We start from the raw sequence: 25,357 nt of genomic DNA, 5'->3' as shown, positions 1-25,357 counted from the left end.
ATACCAAATACTTCCCTACGTTTTAGCTGTCTTTAAGAGCTGTGAATTAAGGATTATAAGATCATCTACTCTGAAACAGAAAAGGTTTAATGGAAACCATTGTCATTTAGTCTAATCTATCTCATGTTTACTTGTGAGTTTAGAACAAGGACCACATTTCATAGATGACATAAAAAGCTTATCCAGAAGACATGTCAGGAGGAATATAAAAGAATGAAAGTTGACTTGAAAAATTAGGAGGTCAAGGATCCATCCATTGTATTTGTGTGGAAAAACTGCAGTCAAGCATCTGAGGTACAAATCTCCACTAGCCACTTATCAGTTAGGGAGATAAGAACTGGCTACTGCCAAATTGGAACAGGTCTAGAAGTAATCATCTCAGGTGACCTCAGGTTGCCAGTCAGTGTAATATAGCAGCAGGAAAAGCTAACAGTATGCCCAGGTGGCTTAAAGAGTGGTATCACCAGTAGGAAAAAAGAGGTAATATCTGTCCTTGTTTGAGACACTAATAAAACACCACCTGGAGTACTCCACTCCATTTTGGCAGCTGTACCTTTATAAGGATATGAGAAGATGGAAGAAGGGGTACAAAAATATTGCAAGTCAGGAAACAAACCTGCATATTCTCTGAAGAAAAGGAAGGGAAAAAGGAGGATTTGCTAGAAATATTCAAATATCTGACAGACTTCAATAAAGTACAAGAGTACAACATTTTCCAAGGTAAAAAACCTCAAAGACAAGGGGTCATAATTTGAAATAGAAAGGCAGGTTGGGTCAGGAATTATAAGGAAATATTTTTTTTATTGAGAGGTTGAATACCTGGAATAGCCTACTAGCAGAAATAGTAACCAAATCAAAAGCAGAATTTGAAGTAACGTAATTACCAGCAGATAATGACCAAATTATCCCATCTAGTCTGCCCAGTTGAGATTCTTCATCTTTGTGTAGATGAGCTTCTAAATTACCACATGTAGCATGCCAGCTTCCTCCACTACCTCATGTCTTCCTCTCACCACTTCCCTCTTAATCCATCCCAAGCAATGCTCAAAGTCACAGTCCCGCTGGTAGGCCATTTCAGATCTTGTCATCTTCAACTTTGATTCTTACAAGATCACTATTTAATCCAGCACCCATGCCCTGTTCAGTATTTTATTATCAAGTTTTGTGATGGTGCTTCCCAACCACCAAAATTAATAAGTCTGTTTTCTAAAACTTTCTGGCCTCCCCATGCTAATTGAAATTTGGGTTTAATCAAAGTGTATTTGTAGGGCCATGCCAGTGGATTTATTATCATACTATACTCAGTGTCCATCACTTGGATCCTCTCTGCAGATTTTATTAGCAGTTCCCTCTGACTATTGTAAAGTTGTCTTCAAACATTTGGATGCTTTGCTGCAGGTTTTCTGGAATAGCTTTCCATCTGACATTTGTCAGGAATCATGCTATCTGCGGTTCCAGAAAAACCTGAAGGCATAGTTGTTTGGTGAGTTAGAGGATGGGTTTATACCATAAGGAATTCTAGCAGTTAATGTTCTTAAATTATCTGTGGTATTTATCAGTTTGTGTTTTTAACTGAAATTGTTAGCGATGATGTATTATGCATATCATTTTATTGTACCCAGTTTGAGAAGGGTGAGTTATCAAGCTGGAATAAATAAAACGGTCCTTGTATGTAGGACACCCCAACCTCTCTGGAAACTCGATGTGCTGTTAGAGTTTTACTCATGGCTCCATGCAGGCTGCCCAAATACCTTCTTGAATTCCCAATGCAATCATACCACTGCTGTTGTAGAGCTGCAATTGCTGTTTTTGTGCAGGTTATTTCAAAATGCCTTGGAAGCCTGATGCAGACATACGGCTGCTGTTTGATTGTAACTGTTGGAGTGTGCAGGTTACCTCAATGTTTCTTTACCACCCTGGGTAGATGAGCATACATGATTACATACTTAATCCAACATTCAGCCCCATCCCCTCATGTCTTAACACCAAACGTATCAAAATCAAACAGCTACGGAAACCAGAGAGACTGCCTAAAACATCTGGCTCCCGAGGCCCTTTTCAACCTACTGCATGATAGCCAGCCACCTCTAAGATGCTGGTATGACCGGGTTTCTAGGGAAGTGGAGTACAATATCTTTGTGAAGACATAATAGAATGGTTAGAAAAAGTTTCTTTTTGCAGATGACACTAAGGTCTGCAACAGATTAGGCAACATGAAAGGAGTAGAGAGAGTCATGTAAGAAAGCTAGAGGAATGGTTGAAGATTTAGCAGCTGGGATTCAATGCCAAGAAGTGTAGAGTCAAGCATTTTGGAGTGCAGAAATGCAAAGGAGTTGTTTGAGATAGGGGGTGAAAGATTGATGTGAACAGACTGGGAAAGAAACCTCGGGGTGTTAGTATCTGACGATCTGATGGCGGTGCTGCAGTGTGATAAGTCGGTGGGTAAGGTCTGCATAGAGAGAGAGGCATAACCAGCAGGAAAAAGGTGGTGATAATGCCCCTGCATGGGTCTCTGGTTTAGCCTAACATGGAATACTGTGTTCCATTCTGGAGACCATATGTAAAAAAGGATAGAGAGAGCATAGAAGCAGTCCAGAGAAAGGCAACCAGAATGGTGTGGGGGTCTGCACTAAAAGACATGAGATTGAAGGGCCTAAATAGAGAAGAGGAGGGGCATGGGGGAGCTATGATACAGGCTTTTAAATACCTGAAGATATTAATAAATTACCAGAATCCAGCCTTTTCCAGTGGAAAGAAAGTTTTAGAATTAGAGGACATATGAAGCACCAAAGGGTGCTTCATATGTCCTCTAATTCTAATATAAGGGAGGAACAACATCAGAAAATATTTTTTCATGGAAGGAGTGGTAGATGCATGGAATGCCCTCTTGGAAGATGTAGTGAAGGTGAGAATGTTCATGGAATTCAAAAGGGCATGGGATAAAACAGAGTATCTCTAATGGTTAAAGGATGGAAATCAAGAAATTAACTTGTGTTAATTGGAGTAACCTGCATGGAGCAGCAGTTGCTACCTTTAACAGAAGACACAGGGGGGGTAACCTACATGGAGCGGCAGTTAACCTGAAAAAAAAAAGCTTGTTGGGCATACTGGATGGATCACTTGAGTCTTTTTCGGTCATCATTTATTATTTTACTGTGTTAGAATGTTGGACGCAATAAACGATTGGTCTGATCCATTATGGCAATTCTTATGTTAACCCAGGACAAGCAGGATGATAGTCCTCATATATGGGTGGCATCATCGGATGGAGCCCTATCGTGGAAAACGTTCTGTCAGAGTTTCTAGAAACCTTTGACTGGGACACTGTGCCCACTGAGCATGCCCAGCATGTCATGATCCCTCGAGCCACAGGGGTCTCCTTTCAGTCTACTTTTTTCCGCGCTATTAGCCTTGCGGTGAAGGAGCCCTGTGTTATAGTTTTCACACACTATTTTCCTCAGCAGAAAAAGTTTAAAGGTTTTTCAAATTTATCCCCTTCATAGGGGTCTCCCTCTCTCCACCGTTCGGTGAGTACTCATATTTTCTCCGGTCGATACCATTTTTCCTGTCGGAAGGCTGTCGACAGCTGTCCGACCTTCAAAATAGCAACCGGGTTTAAAAAATGCCCGAATTGTCCTCGCACCTTATCCATCACTGACTCGCATGTCTAGTATGTTTTGTGCTTGGGTGAGGGACACAACGTATCGACATGTCCACAGTGTGCTGAGATGACGGCCGAAGGCAGACGAGCCCATCTGGAGAAGATAGAACATCTCTTCCATCTTCAATTACTTCCATCGACGTCAACATCAACACAGTCATCTCCGGATGGAGCGGATAAAAAATTAGTACTTAAGACTAAACGTCGTCCTGATGGAAGTGGTGACCAATCATCTCTGACTCCATCTCGGTCATCCATAAAATCCACTTCGGTGCTTGAGAAAAAAGGCACCGAGCATCGTGAAAAACATCGCCACTGTCATTGAAGAGCTTCGAACCCCGATCTCGCATCGATGCCCGGAGCGCCCTTGATGGCCATCGAGCCGCCTCTGAAAAGACCTCGAGTAGAGGAGTCATCGATACCCTCGATGCCTATCACTCCAAGGCGATCCCCACCGATGCCGGTGCCGGGTACCTTGCCACCACAGGGATCTGTGGAAGAGCCGGTTCTGCCTTCTGTGCCACCCCCTATAGTTGCTCTGACCTCTCCAGCTATAAGGGAGGAACTGGACGGTTTCATCCACCAGGCAGTTAAAGAAGCTGAGCGAGATATTCAACCATTGATGCCAATTCCATCACCGGCACCATTACTATCGCCTGCACCGATGCCGACGCCGGACCTATCACTTTTTGCACAGATACTCGCTAAGCTCAATGCCCTTATCGGTGCTATTCCGATGCAACCATTGCCATCGTGAACGAAAACTCCGATTCTCAATCCCAGGGAAGACTATGCTTCGAAGGGTTCGCCAATGCCTGAGCCAATACCAGGGCCGTCAGGATTTCATATTCGAGACTCCCATTTTCTCCATCGATTCCTCCATCGGTGCCGCCAATGAAACCTTCAATGCCACCTTTCCATCCTCACTCTATTCCTCCATGACGTCGTTCATCTGATACCTGGGATGAGGGAGACACCGATACTTCATTGGATTATATATTATCGGATCCATCCCTTCCAGAGGAGAGGAGAAAATCATCTTCAGAGGACCTCTCTTTTTCAAATTTTGTAAAAGATATGGCGGATACCATTCCTTTTCAGCTGGTAGCAGAGGAGGACACGAGACAAAAAACCCTAGAGGTTTTACAATTTGTAGATCCTCCTAAGGAAGTTCTTGCAATACCTGTGCACGAAGTACTCATGGATCTCCAACACAGATTATGGGAGGACCCTTGTACCATACCACCAGTAAACAAGTGGACTAATGCCACTTACCTGGTTCAACATATTCCAGGATTCCAGAAACCTCAGCTTCCACACCAGTCTGTAGTGGTGGAGTCGGCCCAAAAGAAGTCAAAGAGAATCCGCCCACACTCGTCTACGCCTCCTGGAAAGGAACAAAAACTCTTGGATACTCTTGGCTGAAAAATGTTTCAAGGATCCATGCTTGTTACCAGAATTGCGTCATATCCGTTACATATGACTCAATACCAGCGCAATTTATGGAAACAAATAAAGGAATTGAGTCACTTCCTCAACAATACCAGGATTCCTTTAATAACATCATTTATAAGGGCCTAGAGGCAGGAAATCACGAGGTCTTTGCAGCCTATGACAGCTTTGAAACATCATCCAGAATTGCTGCAACAGGAATTAGTGCTCTTAGATGGGCCTGGCTGAAGGCTTCTGACCTCAGGTCAGAAATTCAAGAAAAATTGGCAGATCTACCTTGTACTGGAGACAACCTCTTTGGAGAGAAAGTACAAGATGCTGTGACACAGTTAAAGAACATTCTGAGACTCTACGCCAACTCTCTGCTGTTCCAACAGAGACACCATCTTCTACACAACGGACAGCCAGGAAAGACACCAGGAAAACTCTATTACAGACCACGGAGATACTATCCTCTAGCACCCCGTGGTAGGGCATCAAGACCAGCCCAGAGAGGTCATTCTAGACACCCAAGGGCATCTAGACCTCAACCTCCTCCTCAGACAGGCCCTGCATCGGGATTTTGAAAACCTGCCAGAGGACAGCAGCCACTCTTCCAATCCGACTCCAAGACTACCAGTGGGAGGTCTGATCTCCTTTTTTCGTCCCAATTGATCGCACATCACCACAGATCAATGGGTACTATCCATTATAGCTCAAGATTTACTCACAGTACCAAAAGACTCTCCACCAAACTCGCTTTGGGTACACAAGGATCATTCCACACTTCTGCAAGCAGAATTGTCCACCCTCCTGAGAGCCAGGGCCGTGGAACCAGTTCCCCGACCTCAGCAGGGCAGAGGATTCTACTCCCGCTATTTTCTCATTCCAAAGAAAACAGGAGGCCTAAGTCCCATCTTAGACCTCCAAAAACAAATTTCTACGGAAAGGAAAGAAAAGTTCAGGATGGTATCCTTAGGCACCATGCTCCCCCCTTCTTCAAACAGGACATTGGCTCTGTTCTCTGTATCTTCAAGACGCTTACGCTCACATTCCAATATTTCCCCCTCATCGCAAGTTCCTGCATTTCCTAGTGGGTCATCAACACTTTCAGTACTGAGTACTGCCATTTGGACTTGCCTCAGCACCTCGAGTATTCACAAAGTGCCTAGCAGTGGCAGCGGCCTATCTACACAAGGAAAGCATACATGTATTCCCTTATCTAGACGACTGGCTTATCAAAAGCCAATCAAGACAAGGAGCTCTCAACTCACTCAAGTGCACAATCAATCTGCTTCACTTGTTCGGATTTCTAATAAACTACCAAAAATCCCATCTTCTACCATCTCGCCTTCTATAATTCATCAGAGCAGAATTGAACACCACTGTATCCAAAGCCTTTCTCCCAAAAGACCACGCAGAGACTTTGTCCACTTTAGCGAACTCTCTGTGCACAAAGCGAACAGCGACAGCCCATCAGTTCCTCACTCTGCTACATGGCTTCCACAGTTCATGTCACTCCTATGGCCAGATTAGCCATGAGAATAACGCAATGGACATTGAAATCTCAGTGGCTCCAAGCCATTCAACCACTGTCATCTCCAATTCGAATATCCCACCAGTTACGTTCATCTCTCCTCTGGTGGGCAAACACAAACAATTTGCTCGAAGGCCTACCTTTCCATCAACCAGTTCCGCAAGTAACCTTAACTACAGATGCATCCACCTTGGGTTTGGGAGCACATACAGAAACTCTTCAGACTCAAGGTACTTGGACAACACTCGAAGCAACTTTCCAAATAAACTTCTTGGAGCTTCGAGCTATACGTTATGCTCTCTATGCGTTCAAGGACTGCCTTTCACACAAGACTGTGCTAATACAAACAGACAACACAGTTGCCATGTGGTACCTGAACAAACAGGGAGGCACGGGCTCTTATCTCCTTTGCCAAGAAGCCACACAAATTTGGGACTGGGCCCTGACGCATTCCATGTTTCTCCGGGCCACTTATCTGACGGGCATTCACAACTTAGTTGCAGACCGCCTAAGTCGTCAGTTCCAACCACATGAGTGGTCCCTGGATACTTCAGTAGCGTCCAGGATATTCCAACGTTGGGGTCAACCAACAATGGACCTCTTTGCATCCGAGATGAATCACAAAGTGGACAGATTCTGCTCCCTGCACAAACAGAGAAACCAGTCAGCCATGGACGCCTTAGCTCGCCCCTGGAACTCAGGTCTTCTATACGCGTATCCCCCGATACCGCTCATAACCAAAACTCTAGTGAAGCTACACAGGACAAAGGATCAATGATACTCATAGCCCTGTATTTGCCTCGACAAGTATGGTTTCCCATACTCCGCGACCTTTTGATCAGGGAACCAATTCGCCTGTGCACAGCACCCACTCTCATAACTCACAGGACAGGTTGTGCCATCCCAACCTTCAAACCCTATCCCACACAGCCTGGATGTTGAAAGCTTGATCCTGCAACCATTCAATCTTTCAACTAATGTCTCTCAAGTGCTTGTAGCTTCATGAAAGCCTTCCACGCGAAAATCCTATTGTTGTAAGTGAGAGATTTACCAAGTGTGCATGCAGAAAAATATTTATCCCTTTTCCTGCCCTACATCATCTTTATTAGACTATCTCTGGCACATTTCTGACTCTGGTCTCCAGACTTCGTCAGTACGGGTACACCTGAGTGCTATATTAGCCTACCACAAAGGAGTAGGGGATGCCCCGATATCAGCGCAACCCCTTGTCAGTAGGTTTGTGAGGTTTAATTAAGCTTAAACCCACTCTGTGGCCACCAGTCACAGAATGGGACTTTAACATGGTTCTTGCAAGGCTCATGTGTTCTCCTTTTGAACCCATAGATTCACGCAGTCTTAAATTTCTTACATGGAAAGTTTTCTTCCTAGTAGCTATTACATCTGTTAGAAGAGTGTGTGAGTTACAAGCACTTGTAACATACTCACTATATACCAGGTTCCTACATGACCGTGTGGTACTCCGGACTCACCCTAAATTCCTTCCCAAGGTGATTACTGACTTCCACTTGAATCAGTCCATAAATTTGCCCACATTCTTTCCAAGACCTCACTCGCATCAAGACGAAAGAGTTTTGTGTACCTTAGACTGTAAACGCGCGCTAGCATATTATCTAGAATGCACTAAAATCTATAGGAACTCTACCCAGCTCTTTGTTTCCTTTGACAAAAACAAACTGGGTAATGCAGTAGGCAAACAAACATGGTTAGCAGACTGTATTAACTTCTGCTATGAAAAAGCAGGCCTTTCTCTCCAGGGACGAGTAAAGGCGCACTCAGAGCAATGGCAACTTCAGTAGCACACTATCGTTCAGTTCTGGTTGCTGACATCTGCAAGGGTGCAACATGGAGCTCTCTTCATACATTTGCGGTTCATTACTGCTTGAACAAGGAAGGACAACAAGATTCAGCCTTTGGACAATCTGTCTTAAAGAACTTATTTCCAGTATAACCCCAATTCCTTACACATCCAACCTGCTGTGATTTCAGGCTGCCTCATTTTTTCCAACAATACACCAGTTGTTGTGCCCGTTGCAAAGTTGTATGCTGTTGGTCTAACACAAAGATGACTTAGCCTGTAGCTTGCTAATCACTCATATGTGAGGACTATCATCCTGCTTGTCCTGGGATAAAGCAAAGTTGCTTACCTGTAATAGGTGTTTTCCCAGGATAGCAGGATGTAGTCCTCACGAAACCCACCCGCCACCTCGCGGGGTTGGGTCCAAAACATTTTATTATTTTATTTTTGCTAATGCTTATTGCTACAAATGAGACTGAAGGGAGACTTCTGTGGCTCGAGGGATCATGGCATGCTGGGCATGCTCAGTGTGCCAGTCAAAAGTTTCTAGAAACTTTGACAGAGAGTTTTCCTCAATAGGACTCAGTTCGGTGATGTCACCCATATGTGAGGACTACATCCTGCTTGTCCTGGGATAACATCTATTACAGGTAAGCAATTTTGCTTTCTCCTGTGCATGATCCAACTTACATGGCCAGGAGATATTTACTGCTGAAGCCAATGGTAAAGGTAAGAAGGGATACAAAACAGTGCAGGGTCTGCACTAAAACCCTATAAGGTGAGACGTGATGGAGAAGAAGAATGAGAGGGGGTGTGATGGAGACATTCAAATACTTCAAAGGTATGAATAACACACAAGAAGCAAATCTTTTTCCAGTGAATAGCATGTTCATGAATGAGATCATAATATGAGGCTGAGGCACTGTGAGTGGTCTTAAGGTAGCAAGGGGACAGATTCAGCCTGGACTCTGGCAGAAATCTTGCATAAATTTCTTTTAGTGACGACAAAACAAACAAAAGTGACTCTATATGTCGCAGTTCAACAAAACAAATATAGTATCACAACTCATAGTTCAGTAGTTTCTCTAAGCTTCTTTCTCTCCCCTGGGCCTCCTTTTCCTTCCTGATCGTGGTTAGTTATACCCCTTCCCAGAGACCTCTACCTAGACCAGGATCCCTACTGTCAAGCTTAAGGTGGATCAGGCCAGATCTCTGGATCTAGTCCTTTAAGATGTTTTGGTGTTTTCTACTGTATACTCTTTCACAGAGGCTCTAAGAGGGTAGTCTCAAGATTAGCATAAATATTACTTTATTGCACCAGGTGACAGATGCATGGAACAGATTTGTAGTGGAAGTGCCAAAGGTGAAAACAGTACCAGAATTTAAGAAAGTATGGGATAAGCACAGAAGGTCCTTTGCTGCAAAAAAAAAAATGTGAAAAAGAGCCCACGATCAACAAGGGTCTATAACATTGCAGCAGGAAGTAATTTGGGAAGACTAGTTGGGCTCTACAGTTCTTATCTGCCATCACATTCTATGACCTGAATGAGAAAGTGGATAGACTAGGTGGGCCAGATGGATCCTTGTTTGTTGTTATTTGCGTATCTGATATTTCTCTGGAAGTTCTATACCTTGCCCTTTGTGGGTGCTGACTTTTGGGTGGGAAGGATCCTGCTACTGCTGTCCTTCAGCTGCCAGGTCTTTGCTGAATGAATGCCAGCAGAGCCCATGCTGTCTTAAGGGTAGAGCTAATCCCAATGTTCCCTGTACGTACCCGGATCAGTCCAGCCATGGGTTGAGCCTCCTGTCCAGCAGATGGAGACAGACCAAAACTGAAACGGTGTCCCATATCAGGACAGAGCCTACCCTGCAGCCCTTCAGTATTTGTTTGTCTCCAGCAGATGCGACAGCTCACCCTGCGGTTCCCTGGTTTTCTCTTGCTTAGCCCTTGCTTTGGGGCTCCTTTCTTCTCAAAATTTATTGGATCAAGCAAGTATTTGTTATCTTTAAAGTTAGGTTTAAAAAAAAAAAAAAAAAAAAAGTTAAAGTTGGACTCTATTGATTTCCATCCAGGAGACAGTTTCTGTCTCCTCGCTCTTGGGGGCCTAGGGGGGCTTTGCCACTTGTTTAATATAGCCTAGGCTCCCTATCCCTGGTGTTCCTTGGCTGTGGGGTGATACTGGTGGTTCCAGTCACTCCCCCTGCACAGCCCTCTCTCTTCCGGGACATTTATTCCACGGTGCTGCCAGCAGGGACATCTATTTCCCCTGCACTACTCGATTAAAAATAAATAAATAAATAAAAGAAGAGGTTTCACTTTCCTCTCGGCAGCCTTTTTTGAGAGACGGGAGCGTGCAGAGTTCATTCTCCTGCCTCCACTCCCTCAGCCTCGGCAGCTCAGCTGATTTTTATTGCTGCTCCTTCTCTGCCTCGTGGTCATTCTGTGCTCTGCCCTCTGTATTGCCTGCGGGGGAGTCTTCGATCCGACTCTCCCGCGAAGGGCTGCCAAGTGTCTGTTGGGTGGAGAGGCCCCTCTGCGCTAGCGGTCACGTCAGGACCCCGGACAAGGCTTAGCAAGAGCATGGCCGTGCCGTTCCCGGGTCGGCAAACCACGGGAACGGTGGCCATCTTGGGTTTTTCAGCTGCTCCTGCCTTGGGGCAGCAGGACACACAGGACCCAGATTTTTTGGATTCCCCCCCTGTTTTGAGCCCTGTGCAGTCTCCAGATGCAGGTCCTGACCCCCCCTCCCCCATCCGGAAGTTCCAGACCTCATTTTTTGTCAGAATTTGTGCTTCTAATGCACAAATAATATACATAAATAAATAAAAATAAATCCTACCTAGCCAGTTTACAAGAGGAGTCTGATCCCCCCCCGGCCCCCTCCTCCTAAAATTCCTCTGATATCTGCCCTGCCCGCTCCTGAGGAGCTGGATGCGCAGGGGTCTGTTCGGGTGCGGGTGGTCCCGGGGGTCCCCCCCTCCGGATCCCTCCGTTCTGTTGACGGTCCCGGACCAGATCAGGATCCGGATTTTGTTGACCCCCCCCCCCCCCCGGAAGGGAATGACACCCAAGTTCTCCGCCTATTTCGGAGGGAGGAACTGGAACCACTTATCCCCTTTATCACACAGGAGCTGGGGATCAAGTGTCCTTCAGTGGATGAGTTCTCGGCTGTGATGCTGGCTTACGCGGACCCGGTCCTGGCGGGACTCAGGGCTTTTCCATGCACATTCCCCTTCCATCCTATGCATAGGCTGATGCTCCTCCGGGAATGGGAGGCTCACAATTCGGGGCTCTGCATTGGGAGGGCTATGGAGAAGCACTATCCTCTTCCGGAGGAGTGCCTGGACATGCTGAAAATTCCCAAGGTGGATTCTTCTATGTCTGCAGTCATGAAACACACACCACCATTCCGATGGTGGGTGCTATGGCCCTGAAGGATGTTAAAGACCGCAAGCTAGAATTCCATCTCAAGCGCATCTTAGAAGTCTTGGCCTTGGGTGTTCGGGCGACGATCTGCAACAGTCTCATGCAGCGGGCAAGCCTTAGGTGGGTTCAACAATTGCTCAGCACCCAGGACCTCCCGTTTGCAGAGGCAGAGCAGGCTGAAAGGTTGGAAGGCGCTATAACGTATGAGGCAGATGCCCTTTATGACTTGTTTCGTGTCCAAGCAAAAGTGATGGCTTCAGCGGTCTCGGCAAGACGGCTCCTCTGGCTCCGTAATTGGTCGGCTGACTCTTCTTCCAAGACGCAGTTGGGCATGCTTCCTTTTAAGGGTAAGTTGCTTTTTGGCAAGGACCTGGAGCAGCTTATTAAATCCTTGGGTGAGAACAAGGTTCATAAACTACCTGAGGACTGCCCGAAACAGTCGAGAGCCTTCTTCCCTACAGGAACCCAATTCCGGGGTCAGAGGCGATTATAATCCTCGGGCAAGAGGGGCCTTCTCTAGGGGAAACTCCAGATCTCAATCCTGGTCTCAGTCCTTTCGAGGCCATCGTGTCTTCCGAGATGGTAACCCATAGCGTCCCGCGACCAAGCCCGCCTCCCAATGAGATTCAGCTGTCCTATTCCTCCGTTCCAAACTTAGGTGGTCGTTTATCTCAGTTCCTAGAGGAATGGGTCAAAATCACGTCAGACCAGTGGGTCCTCGAGATAATCGAGAGAGGATTTGCTTTAGAATTTGCTCGAGACCTGCCGGATCTGCACATAGTCTCCCCATGCGGACATCGGAAGCGGGCCACTGTCTGTCTGACTCTCGCCAGACTCCAGGGGCTAGGGGCTATAGTCCCGGTTCCTGTGGAGGAACAAGGCGCCAGCCAGTATTCTATTTACTTCATGGTTCTGAAAAAGGACAACTCTTTCCGCCCCATCTTGGACCTCAAGAGAGTCAACCGACCCCTCAAAGTGCCCCACTTTCGGATGGAGACCCTGAGGGCAGTTAAAGCAGCTGTTCATCCTGGAGAATTTTTGGCCTCTCTTGACTTGACGGAGGCCTACCTGCACATACCAATCCGTGCCGAGCATCAGAGATATCTCCGATTCCATATCTTGGGACAACACTTTCAGTTTCGGGCTCTGCCCTTCGGTGTCGCCACAGCACCATGCACGTTTACCAAGGTTATGGTGGTGGTGGCGGCCGCCCTCCGGTGGGACGGAGTCCTAGTCCACCCGTACCTGGACGATTGGCTAGTATGGGCCAAGTTGGAGACCCTATGCAAGCTGGCAGTAGACCGCGTTCTTGCTCTTCTCTCTTCTCTGGGGTGGATAGTCAATCTTCCCAAGAGCAATCTGTGACCCTCACAGGTCTTAGAATTCCTAGGGGCTCGGTTCAATACCCGAGTCGGCAAGGTATTCCTGCCGGACGCTCACGTGTTCAAGCTGATGGATCAAGTCAGAAACTTCCTTTTCTTGCCTCTCCCCACAGCGTGGGATTACCTTCAGGTCCTGAGGACCATGGCTTCCACTATCGACCTGGTCCCCTGGGCTTTTGCGCATATGCGTCCCTTACAGAAAGCTTTGCTATCCCGCTGGAAACCAGTGTCTGAACAGTTTCGGATGCCGCTCCCGCTCTCCGACTCTACCATCAGCGACATACAGTAGTGGCTATCACTCAAGTACCTTCTAAAAGGAATCTCCCTTCAGACTCCACAGTGGATTGTAGTCACGACAGATGCCAGCCTCTCCGGGTGGGGAGCAGTCTGCCAGACACAGGCCACCCAGGGATACTGGTCCCCAGCCCAATCCCGCTGACAGATCAATCGCCTGGAGGCTCGGGCGGTTTGTCTGGCTCTCAAAACCTTTCTCCGGCTGCTTCGCCGAAGAGCAGTCCGGATGCTCTTGGACAACTCTACCACGGTGGCGTATATCAATCACCAGGGGGGCACCAGGATTCGCCTGTGACCCTCGAAGCCAGCCAGCTCTTCTCGTGGGCGGAGCGCCATCTGGAGTGCCTAGTAACTTCTCACATAGCGGGCAAGGAGAATGTTCAAGCCGATTTCTTGAGTTGCCAGCGTCTCGATCCGGGCGAGTGGGAGTTGTCCGAAGCACTGGATCTGATTGTCAACAGGTGGGGTCCTCTTCACCTGGACCTGATGGCAACCTTGGACAATGCCAAAGCTCCCAGGTTTTTCAGCTGCTGGAGGGAGCACTGCTCGGAAGGGGTAGATGCACTAGTCTTTCCTTGGCCACGCGACGTCCTTTTGACGTGTTCCCTCCTTGACCCCTGGTGGGAAAAGTTCTCAGAAGGATAGAACTCCACAGGGGTCCGGTCATTCTTGTAGCTCCCGAGTGGCCCCGCACACCTTAGTTCGCGGATCTAGTAAACCTGTCGACGGACGGCCCTCTTCGTCTCGGTCATCTTCAGTACCTGCTCCGGCAGGGTCCCGTATTTTTTGACCAGGCGGATCGCTTCTGTCTAGTAGCCTGGCTTTTGAACGGCGGAGATTGAGAAAGAAGGGATATAAGGAGGAAGTCATATCCACTATTCTGTGTGCCCACAAGACTTCTACTTCACTCGCTTATGTCCGGATCTGGAAGGTTTTCGAAATTGTCTGCGCGGAATTGGGCGTCTTGGCACATTTGGCTCTGGTTTTGCTGGTTCTTTCTTTTCTCCAGTGTGGTCTCTCTAAGGGTCTATTATTCGGTTCGCTCCGGGTACAGGTTTCTGTCCTCAGCTCTCTTGGGAAATCTTGAAGGTTATGCGGTTGTGTCTCATCCAGATGTTGTCAGTTTCCTCAAGGGAGTTAAACATTTGAAGCTGCCGATGCATTCCACTTGTCCCTCGTGCAGCCTTAATTTGGTCCTCTGGGCTCTCTGCCAAGCTCCCTTTGAGCCTCTCCGCCGTTCTACTCTCAAGGATCTAACACTTAAGACGGTGTTTTTAGTCTCTATTTGCTCTGCCAGACGAATGTCGGAGATTCAAGCGTTGTCATGCAGGGAACCCTTCCTGCGTTTTTCAGACGGGGTGGGTTCTCCCTCAAGACTGTCCCGTCTTTCTTGCCGAAAGTTGTTTCTTCCTTTCATGTCAATCAGTCTGTGGAGCTCCCCGCATTCTCTCCTGCGGATATAGCGAGTACGGTAGGGGATGATCTACGCCATCTTGATGTGAAGCGTGTCCTGATGCGTTTTCTTCAGGTCACCAATGAGTTCCGAGTTTCGGATCATCTTTTCGTCTTATGTAGTGGGCCCAGTAGGGGCAAGCAGGCCTCTAAGACTACGATCTCTCGCTGGTTGAAGGAGGCGATCGCATCGGCCTATCTCTGTCAGGGTCGGGCAGTTCTGGAGGGTCTGAAAGCTCATTCCTTGCGTTCTCAAGCTACTTCTTGAGCGGAGAGTCAATCGGTCTCTCCGCAGGAGATATGCAGGCAGCTACGTGGAAATCTCTGCATACATTTGCTTGGCATTACCGCCTTGATGTACAGGCGCCAGTATTTGGATCCTTTGGTCGGCAGGTGCTTTGAGCGGGACTGTCTCGGTCCCATCCTGTTTAGGGAAGCTCTGGTACATCCCACGGTCTGGACTGATCTGGGTACGTACAGGGAAAGGAATATTACTTCTTACCTATTAATTTTCGTTCCTGTAGTACCACGGATCAGTCCAGACACCCTTCCCTAAAGTTCCTGCCGTCCGCTCGAAGCTTCCTTCCTCTTTTTGCAGGATACAGAATGTTTTTCATCTGTGATAATAATTAGAGGCACCGGAAGCATCTCTTCGATGACAATGGAAATTCATGCAAGAGCACTTATCTACAGAGTCCATCCAATGTTTGCATTTGTTAAAGTTTTTGAGTTCTCTTGTTGTTTGCTCGAGTTCTCATGTTACTTGCTTGATTCCTTACTGTTGTATCTTACTACTTTTCTGCTTTGACAGTGGTTATACTGAAGGGCTGCAGGGTAGGCTCTGTCCTGATATATGATACCCTTTCAGTTTTGATCTGTCTCCATCTGCTGGACAGGAGGCTCAACCCACGGTCTGGACTGATCCGTGGTACTACAGGAACGAAAATTAACAGGTAAGAACTTATTTTCCTCTCTACCTGTTTTGGGGTTGGCAGGAATCAAATCCAGTCACCTCTGTAAAATATATGTAAGGAACAGTCTGTTTAATGAGCTATCTAAACAGACTTTTATTCAGTCTACTCACTGGCTGATGTTTACTTCTTATTTCTCCCCGTGAAGTTGGAATTGCATAATCTTAGTATCCAGATTCTTATAGTTGTTCTAAACTGACAGCATAGAGAGGGCAGCTTTCAAATTGTGCAGAAAAGTATAAAGTCTGTGGGTATTTTTTTACCTGCAGACTTTGTCAGTTTCCAAAGAGAAAAGATTTCCTTTGAAAATTGGGTTGGAAAAAGTACACACACAGACCTGTATCTGCTATTCGTGTGGGTACTGTTTCCAGGAAAATTATGCATGTACCAACTACGAAACTTCAGTTAAGTGCTCCTCTCTCTGCATATAAAAGTGCACAGGTACTGGCACTATGCATGCACTTTTATGCTCATATGGGATATTAATCTACTCTCAGGGCAATTTTCAAAGAGTAAAACACTGTGGAAATGCCTTAGAAAATTGCCCTCTGAGTTAGTATGGTGTGTATAGAAAATTTGCATTTTCACTGGAAAACTATAATTTTGTGATGATTAAGTGATGCAATTTGGTGTCCACAGGCTGCAAAGCAAGAGCTTGAACGTCAGCGCCAGCTGGAATGGGAGAGGAATCGGCGGCAGGAGCTTCTGAATCAGCGGAACAGGGAGCAGGAAGAGATTATGAAGTTAAAGTCTAAAAAGAAAAGCCTTCAGATGGAACTAGAAGCACTGGTAAGAAGGAAGTTAAATAAAGAAGCACATCTACGTAACTGTGAATTACTACATACAGTGAAAAAATGGCAACACTTTATCAGCAATCTGTTTTTAATTCTTTCAAAACTATTTGGCCACCTGGTGTTAAGTATTTATTAAAAAAAGATTTTTATACTATTTTCTCAGCCCTAAAGAGTCATGCGGAGTAGTGTACAATAGAAACACAACAGAATCTCATATCCAACCCACCCAACCATTCAAAAAGAAAAAAATCTAAAGAACATAAGAAGTTGCCATTCTGGGTCAGACCAAGAGTCCATCAAGCCCAGCATCCTGTCTCCAACAGTGGCCAATCCAGGCTACAAGTACCATACCCAAACATTAAACAGATCCCATGCTACTAATGCCAGTAATAATGGGCCCCAAAGTCAAATGCTGGGTGTGACCTTCAAAGGACTGTGAACAGAAGACCTTTTCAAGGAATCAAACCCAGATCTCACTGCATAGCAGTGCACAGCACTGGCAGTGAGCCAACCTAGTTCTCCTTAACCATGCTTGCCCCTTATGGGAAGGGAAGATAAAGGTGAAAAGGAGAAAGAAGAAAGGCAAGATCGTAGAAACTGGGGGCTATGTGTGAAGCCTTAGCACCAGCGCCAAAAAAAAAGCATTTTAAGTATCAAAAGGCATTAACCTGATTAGTGCTTTTATACAGCAGAACGTATTTCAAAGTAATCAAAAGTAACACTAGCTTGTCCTGTGCCTTCATTACAATGTCCAAGGGAAGGCAAAGAAAGCTGGTAGGGAAAGGAACAGGGTTGAAACACAGGAGAGGTGGAATCAACGGATGTGCGCCTCAGAGAAAGGATAATGGCATTGAAAAATGTTGTAACATAAACAGATCTACCTCTGCCCAATGAGTTTTATCTGCTGAAGCCAGAACCAAATCAAGGCTAAATATAGACCATCATATATGGGATTAAATACTCTAGCAGCTACTTATTTATGGTTTAGTAAATCAGTACAATAAAAAATATTGCCAGTGAAAAGGTGGTGCAAGCCACCATGCAGCTAGTGACACATTACTTAAAGGGTCGAAGAAGTGGGTTTACTGGATGGATTCTTTGGTTTACCTATGAATATTAAGATGGTGAAAGAAGGCAGGAGACCATACTAAAAAGAGGGCTGTCTTCATGCATTACACTCCTGCAGCACTCTACCGCTTTCTACATCACAGCCCTCATATATATATTGGCTGACTTGCTGCCTCCTATGCTAGGATGCCCTGTCTGCCTCCTGCTGTCACTAATTTGAATAGGCCTGCACATCAGTACCCATGGATATAACCATATTTGTATAACCAAATATTCACATTTGGAGACCAAAGAATGACTGTAGTCACTCCCTCTTCTTGCTTCATCTTGAAAGTCTCCTGTATGGCATCACCAAAGAGCACAGGATGCCTCAGCTTGTGCCTAAGCAGAAGAAACAGAGTCCCTATACATGGTGGTAATGTGCCACCCCAGCCATTATGTGGGATACAGTATAAAAGTGGAGCTGTCGCATGCTTGAGGTCATTGTCTGACTGACAGTCAACCATGACAGCCAGAGGCAGCACCCCCCCCCCCCCTCCACTTCACCCCTATCCACCGCCTACCCATCTTCCTGCAGCTGGGCTTCCAGAAACCAATACTGAAAAGGTGGACTACTTCAATGGGTCCTTCTGATAATGCTGGTCAATCTTTCTCCTCTCTCCCTGGGTGATAAGGGTAAGGTCTGCTCACTTTGTTGATGGATATCCTATGTATGCTGCTAGAATGAGACTGAATGTTGTCTTCTACACTAGAAGTCAGCAATCCCTGGCTGGCACGCATGCTGAGGGGATTTTGCTGACATGCTAGCCTACTTCTCCTTCCACCTGGACGTCTGATTTCTCCACTCTGCTTCCCCCTGGACTGCTGGTTCCTCTCTGCCGCGTACCTTATTGCAGTTTTGTCCGCATTATAAACAGAATATGAATGTGGGGCTAAGGCAGGATGTGCTCAGTGCTCTCAGAGTGCACTTTATTTATTTATTTTATTTATTTATTTAAAAACTTTTCTATACCGTCGTTTAGTAGAGCACCATCACAACGGTTTACAGATAGGCACAAATATGTTTGGTTTGGTTTCTAGATTATCCAAAAGGTGCCAGTATTATACGGTTACATAGTTCAATAATATATTCTAAATGGGGGATGGGTGTGGTTACCAGTTATGATTGTTAGCGCAATCATATGTTTATACTGTCATTCAAATATAATACTTAAATATGAGAAGAAATAATAAAATTATGCAACTCTGCATTTTATACTGGTGACTTTCAGCTGTTTTTGTGTTGTTATTCAGCTACCTTACTGTGAAATGCTTTTTTGAAGAGCCATGTTTTTAAGCCTTTTTTGAAGAGTTTTAAATCTTTCATTAGCCTTAATTCCAGGGGTAATGTGTTCCATAGTAAAGGTCCTGCCAAGGATAGTGCTCTCTCTCTGACTTGGGTCAACTTTGCTGTTTTGACTGATGGAATGGTTAGTAGAGCTCTATTGGCTGATCTGAGACTGCCCACTACTGTCACGAGGCCTATGGGAAGGAAGGAAAAAGGGATTGGAGCTCTGAAAGCTACAGGGTTTAAACTGTGGACAGCTTGGATTGGAGGATGAGCTTGAGATCACAGGAACACGGAGAATGTCCTCAAGGACATCTCTGGAACTATGTCCCTGTGGTACTGGTTTGGTTTGCGGATCAGTGAAAAGGGGTTGCTGGGAGCTAGCTTTTCCATAGGAGGAAAAACAAAATGTCAGTTTTCCTCTCATAAACAACAATGGTAGGCAGTCTGGAAAGGGGAGGCCATCTGGACTTACTCCTTCTCTGAGCTGGAGTAGAGTAAATGGTTTTGGGGTAGAGTCTCCGGGAGAAGATCTGCATACCATAGTGGATACGCAGCTACTATTCATTTCAGTTTTAATTTTTCCCAGGTATTTATCAGGATTTATTATTACAAGTAAAAATAAAGCAAAAAATAATCACTCAATGCATTATCTAAATGACTACCAGCCAGTGGAGCAGCAGCTCCTGAAAACCCCAAAGTAGTTCAGTAGATCCAAAAATGACTATGTTTGCTGTTCTATTAATGGAAGCAGAACTGTCTTATGTGCAAATGTATTATTTTTTTGTGCTGATGCAGAAAAAGTAAAACTAGTTAAGATGAGGGTTCTCCCTCCGCCCCCATTTAAATTATCTTCACACGTTTTCCCCCCTCCAACTAGCAGGAGGTAGTCCTTGGTAACGGAGCAGCTGTCAGTTTGTCAGGGCTGTTTGTGTGTAGCTGAGGATTTTCATGATCTTTTGCCTTTTATGCAAGACTCAAAACATGTCTAGATCCTGGTAGACTAGACATGAAAGCTTAGTGCACCACCAAGCACTGTGCTCTGCTTTCAATGATTTCTTCGAATCTGTCACCTTCACTGTTTTAGTCAGTTAAACAAGATACATCTAAAGAGACCCAATTGCAGAGTGCTTGATGAGAAATTGTGGGATGATGGGGAGATTATTTCTTTGATTTCCTTATTTGAATTAATATTGTATTTGATACAGTGGATAACTAGTAAACCAGCTAAAACTTACTAGTGAACTAGAAAGGCTGAAGATTTGCAGTCTTTGCATTTTGCTCAGAGATACTGGACATTGGAAGGTTGGAAGATTGACAACAACTTTTGGAGTGAACTAAAATAGTTTACATTTGGAGTCTGTCTCTCAACCATGGCTGAAGCCATAGAAACAATCATTGATGTACTCACTGATTGGTTGGTCAGAAATAACCCAGAAGAACAAATGTGCTATATGGTACAGAATAGTTATGATAAGTGATTCTTATTTGGCTGGGGCTATTCTGGCACAAAACCATATTTGAGGAAAAGAGCTTCAATTTATGACCAATCAGAAAAGAACATTTGTCCTTGATTGCATTTGGGAAATTATAAAACAGTGTGTAACATTATCATCGCTTTGGAGGCAGAGAGAGAGACTCGCATACCCAGACGACATCATCCTGTATCACAGTGTTAACCTCCCTCCCCACTGTGACTATAAATAGCCTGGCCAGCTACAACTTACATCGTGAGTATTTGATACAATATTAATTAAGTATAGGAATCTGGGAATACTCTGCATTTATTTCCTTATCTCTGAAAAGATTCCAAGAGAAAGAGCTAATAGGATAAGGAATTATATACTTTATTGTATATTCTAAGTGTATATTAAAGAAACATTAAAAAGGGATATAGCAAATCAAATTTTACCAATCTGCTTATTAAAAATTATCAAATTGGTGTTTGTGAATTATTCCTTATCAAACTAAAATAGTAACAAAATCACTTCTGGAGATTTGACTGTCTACGTACTGTTTCAGTGTAAGCTGCAGATGCCTGTCATCCGCTTCCCCTTCGTTAAGCCCCTCCTTCTCAGAACAGATCACCTTCATGCTATCACCCAAAAACCAAACCTCAGCTATCTTGCATCATAGTGCACAGTGTCTCTGGCAAGCCATGAGCAATTAAGGGTGAACACGCAAACTATAGGCAAGCCATGGAAATGACTGGTTTGTCTTTCTGTATCTACAGCATAGTAATAAACACATCGGCCAGAAAAACACCTACTTGTTCAGCGTCTTATTTATAGATCTTGAATTCTGTATTTGATCAGATGTTACCCCAATTGCTTAAAACTGTCTTGCAAAAGTACAAACAAGCGCAAATATTTTTAGATGCTTAACAGTATTCTTTTGTGCAGATTTCTAGATGTGCTGTTTATAGCAATCATTGTTTATGAAAATGTGGTATACCTGGCTTCTGTATGTTATGAAGTAACCCCTTGACAGGAGGAGCATGTAAAGACATTACAATGTAATATTTTGACTTTCTAGGATGGAAAACATCAGCAAATCTCTGGTCGACTGCAGGATGTTCATAACAGAAAGCTCAAACAAAAAAATGAGCTGGAAACTGTAGATAAGAAATGTGACATGGGAATTATGGAGATAAAGCAACTGCAGCAGCAGCTTCAGGTATTTAATCTATGCTTTTGCATGTATATCTGGGCAGAGATTACTCACCATCCGCCTTTGTCCCTATAACAGCTTAGATTGGTATTGCTGTAGTTTCTCAGAGGACAAGCTGGATGAGAAGTCCTCACGAGGGGTGATGTCAACGAACATAAGAAATGTCATACTGAGTCAGACCAAAGGTTCATCGAGCCCAGAATCCTGTCTCTGGCAGTGGCCAGTCCAGGTCACAAGTACCCAGTAGGAGCCCAAAGAATAGATGCAGTCCTTTTTCCTCATAATCAGGATAAGCAGTCTCTTCCCTAAGTTTAATAGTGGTTTATGGGCTATTCCTCCAGCAACTTGTCCAAACTCTTTATAAATCGAGCTACTTTAACTGCTTTCATCACATTCTCCGGCAACAAATTCCACTGTTAAATTGTATGCTGAGTAAAAAACAAAAAAAAAAAACAAAAAACTTTCTCCAGTTTATTTTAAATGTGCTACTCATTGACTTCATGGAGTGTCCCCTAGTCCTAGTAGTATTGGAAAGGGTAAATAACCTATTTACCCATGTCACACTACTATCATTTCTCCACCCATTCCAACTTTGACCATATCTCCTCCAGGCTGAAGAACCCTAACCTGTTTTGTCTTTCCTCATAGAGCTGTTCCATCCCTTTTATGATTTTGGTTGCCTTTCTCTGCACCTTTTCAGGTTCTGCTACATCTTTTCTTGAGATGGGGCAACCAGAACTACACACAATACTCAAGGTATGGTCACGCTATGGATCGATACAATAGCTGACCAGTCACAAAGGCAGAATATAAATAAAAAAAAAAATACGTGTCACTCCCCTGATAACTTTTCATATTTATTTATTCATTTATTTGTTAAAATTTCTATACCGGTATTTGGTCGAGACTATCATATCGGTTTACATAGTTCCATAAAAATATTTATAACAGAATCTCAATTACAGATAATATACCAACAATGCTGAAAGTTAAAAGGAGATAAGCCCTGTGGAAGCCAGAACAGTTGACCTCAAAGTTTTTAGAATGCTCTGCTTTTACTTTGTCTACAAGTTAGCCATACAGAGCATCATTAAGCTATTCAGTGATAGGGTGGTAGAAGGGATAATTCATCTGAATATAAAGGTTTATAATAGAATAAAAGTATAAAGAACTTGTGTAGGATCTAGAAGGGTCCAAATTTTGATTGTTTTGACATTTTTACAGCACTGGTGTGAACCACCACTTCTTGACATTACTTGTAAGTTATCAGTCAACCATAGTTCCTGGTGTTCGTACCATGTGTTGGGTAGTTTATGCTTTTATACATTAGGCAAGTATCATGGTAAATAACTTCTGTCAGTGTTGTGAAGTATTTTGTTTCTGTAGTGCTCAGTGTGTGCAGTGCTGGATAAATATACATTATTAAGGTAACAGAGGGCTACAGGACATACAAGTACATTAGCTATTGGGAGGAAGGATGGAACTGAAGGATTCTTCCCCCCCCCCCAAGAGCTTATAATTGAGAGAGACAGGATTATTGATGGGGAGGATTCGTAGTGGTGGATCTGTGCACTGCTGCCGTGCTCCGCAGTATGGGGGTTGCTGATGGCAAGACATTAAACATAGTATCGCTCAATGTATGATTTGGGATTTATGCCTTAGACAAAGACAGCTGTGAATTTGGAGGATATTGGAGGTACATATTCCTGAAGAAGAGGATCTTCAGGCAGGTCCCTGCCATATAATGTTCTGGGTGGGACAGATTTTGAGCAGTAGGAAATAGCAAGGCAAGAAGGTGAGGCTTAAAGAGCATGGGAGACTATAAGTAGAGGGGTTTGAGGCCCCTGCAGCACTTACTTAGAAAATAGCCACTGCTATTACTAGCAGCAGTAGCATGGAATAGACTTAGTTTTTGGGTACTTGCCAGGTTCTTATGGCCTGGATTGGCTACTGTTGGAAACAGCGTGCTGGGCTTGTTGGATCCTTGGTCTGACTCAGTATGGCATGTTCTTATGTTCTTAAGTAACTTTTTGCCTGTTTACTTTAGAATATAGGCACGCAGAATGTAGATGAAAACTTCCATATTGTACAGAAGAGGGAAAAGGATGATCTTAGTTCATATTCCATTACAGCCTTCGGCTCTCTTGTTTTTGTGGGGCCTGGCAATTTTCGTCTGCTCCATTGGTCTTTCCCCTTTCACCAAAAAACTGTCCCAGGTCTTTTATAATGGACATTAATCGTTCACCTTTATTGAAAATGATGATGATAGTAGTTGAGATGAAATGAATGTGTATCTCCCACACACAAACACAGCCCAATATGTGTTTTGAACATCACTGATGTTCTGGCTCAAGGGAAATTTGACAGGAATGATTGACCAAGGAGTCCTTGCGATGCACAGTCCATAAGATCACTAATTTCTTTAAAACGTCAGCAGTGGCTTCTATTGTGGGTTCCTGGCCATAGGAAAGACCATATATTTGCATACAGTTGAAGGAATGCATGCAGTGTATAATTATTGTGGGTATCCTGAAAACCAGACAGGCTTGTGGCCTTAGAAGATTGGATTTCGGGACTCCTGCTCTATAGGGATTGTGGACATACTGTATTTGTATAATGTAATTTAAATATCACTGCAACATCTTTCTTCTAGTTGTACAGTCCTTGAGCACATGTTCATCCAGATGTAAGCCCATGTGTCTCCTTTATTAGCTTTGTGGCCCATTTATAACCTCTTTCTAACATTTCAATATAATTATAAGGTTGGATGCCCCAAATTGAACCCAGTACTACAAGTGTAGGCTGACCAAGACCTTATAAAGTGGAAGAATAACATCTTTGTTCCTTGATTCCACCACTTGTTTAATGTATGCCAGTATATGCTGTACCCAACTGGCTGCTATTGGGCTTTGGACACTTATTCCCTGTCATTAATAAGTAATATATCTTGGTCTTTGTCCTATTTAGCATTTGGAAGTATTACCACATTCAGTGTGTATCACAACTGCTATTTCTTGTGCCCATCCACATTAAATGTCAAGTACCACTTTTTTCCCTCTTTCCTAATTCTGTATATCTACATCTCTATCAGTGAGTCATGCTAAGTATTTACACTGTAAAATAGTTTACTAACATCTGCAAAATATTGCAATAAGATAACTATTGTTACCAACAATATACTATACTCTTACAGGAATATCAGAGTAAGCTAAACCATCTCATTCCTGAGAAACAAGCTTTAAATGAGAAAATTAAACAAATACAGCTGGCCAATACATCAGGTAAGCACAAGTACCTTAAGGCAACATAATGTGGTTCACATCATTTCATGTATGAGATGCTCAGTTGCATAGTTAGAATGTTCATTTCTTACAAAAATGAAAACTGAGGTTGAAATCTGTGTGGTTCCCACCACGTGACATGTTACAATGTTATCATGAATCTAGGAATTGTTATTGCATTATGTGGTGTCCCCTAATAAGTTTATATGAGTTGTGTATACCTTTTTTCACAGTATGGTAGATTTA

At 44.3% G+C, this 25,357-nt stretch overlaps 1 protein-coding gene across 4 annotated transcripts in view; it reads left to right on the top strand.

The window, feature by feature from the left end:
• ITSN2 (intersectin 2) overlaps positions 1–25,357 on the top strand; it is a 337,690-nt gene that overhangs the window by 112,751 nt on the left and 199,582 nt on the right. For all 4 annotated transcript variants that reach the window (XM_029596037.1, XM_029596039.1, XM_029596038.1 and 1 more), the window contains exons 13-15: positions 16,611–16,760; positions 21,696–21,836; positions 25,024–25,111. In XM_029596037.1, coding sequence (XP_029451897.1) covers positions 16,611–16,760; positions 21,696–21,836; positions 25,024–25,111 — 379 coding nt within the window. The remainder of the gene's footprint in view (positions 1–16,610; positions 16,761–21,695; positions 21,837–25,023; positions 25,112–25,357) is intronic.

The sequence above is a fragment of the Rhinatrema bivittatum genome, chromosome 3 (assembly GCF_901001135.1).
Source record: "Rhinatrema bivittatum chromosome 3, aRhiBiv1.1, whole genome shotgun sequence".
Taxonomy (NCBI): domain Eukaryota; kingdom Metazoa; phylum Chordata; class Amphibia; order Gymnophiona; family Rhinatrematidae; genus Rhinatrema; species Rhinatrema bivittatum.
Note: the sequence above shows the minus strand (reverse complement) of the source record. Positions and strands in the feature narration are given on the sequence as shown.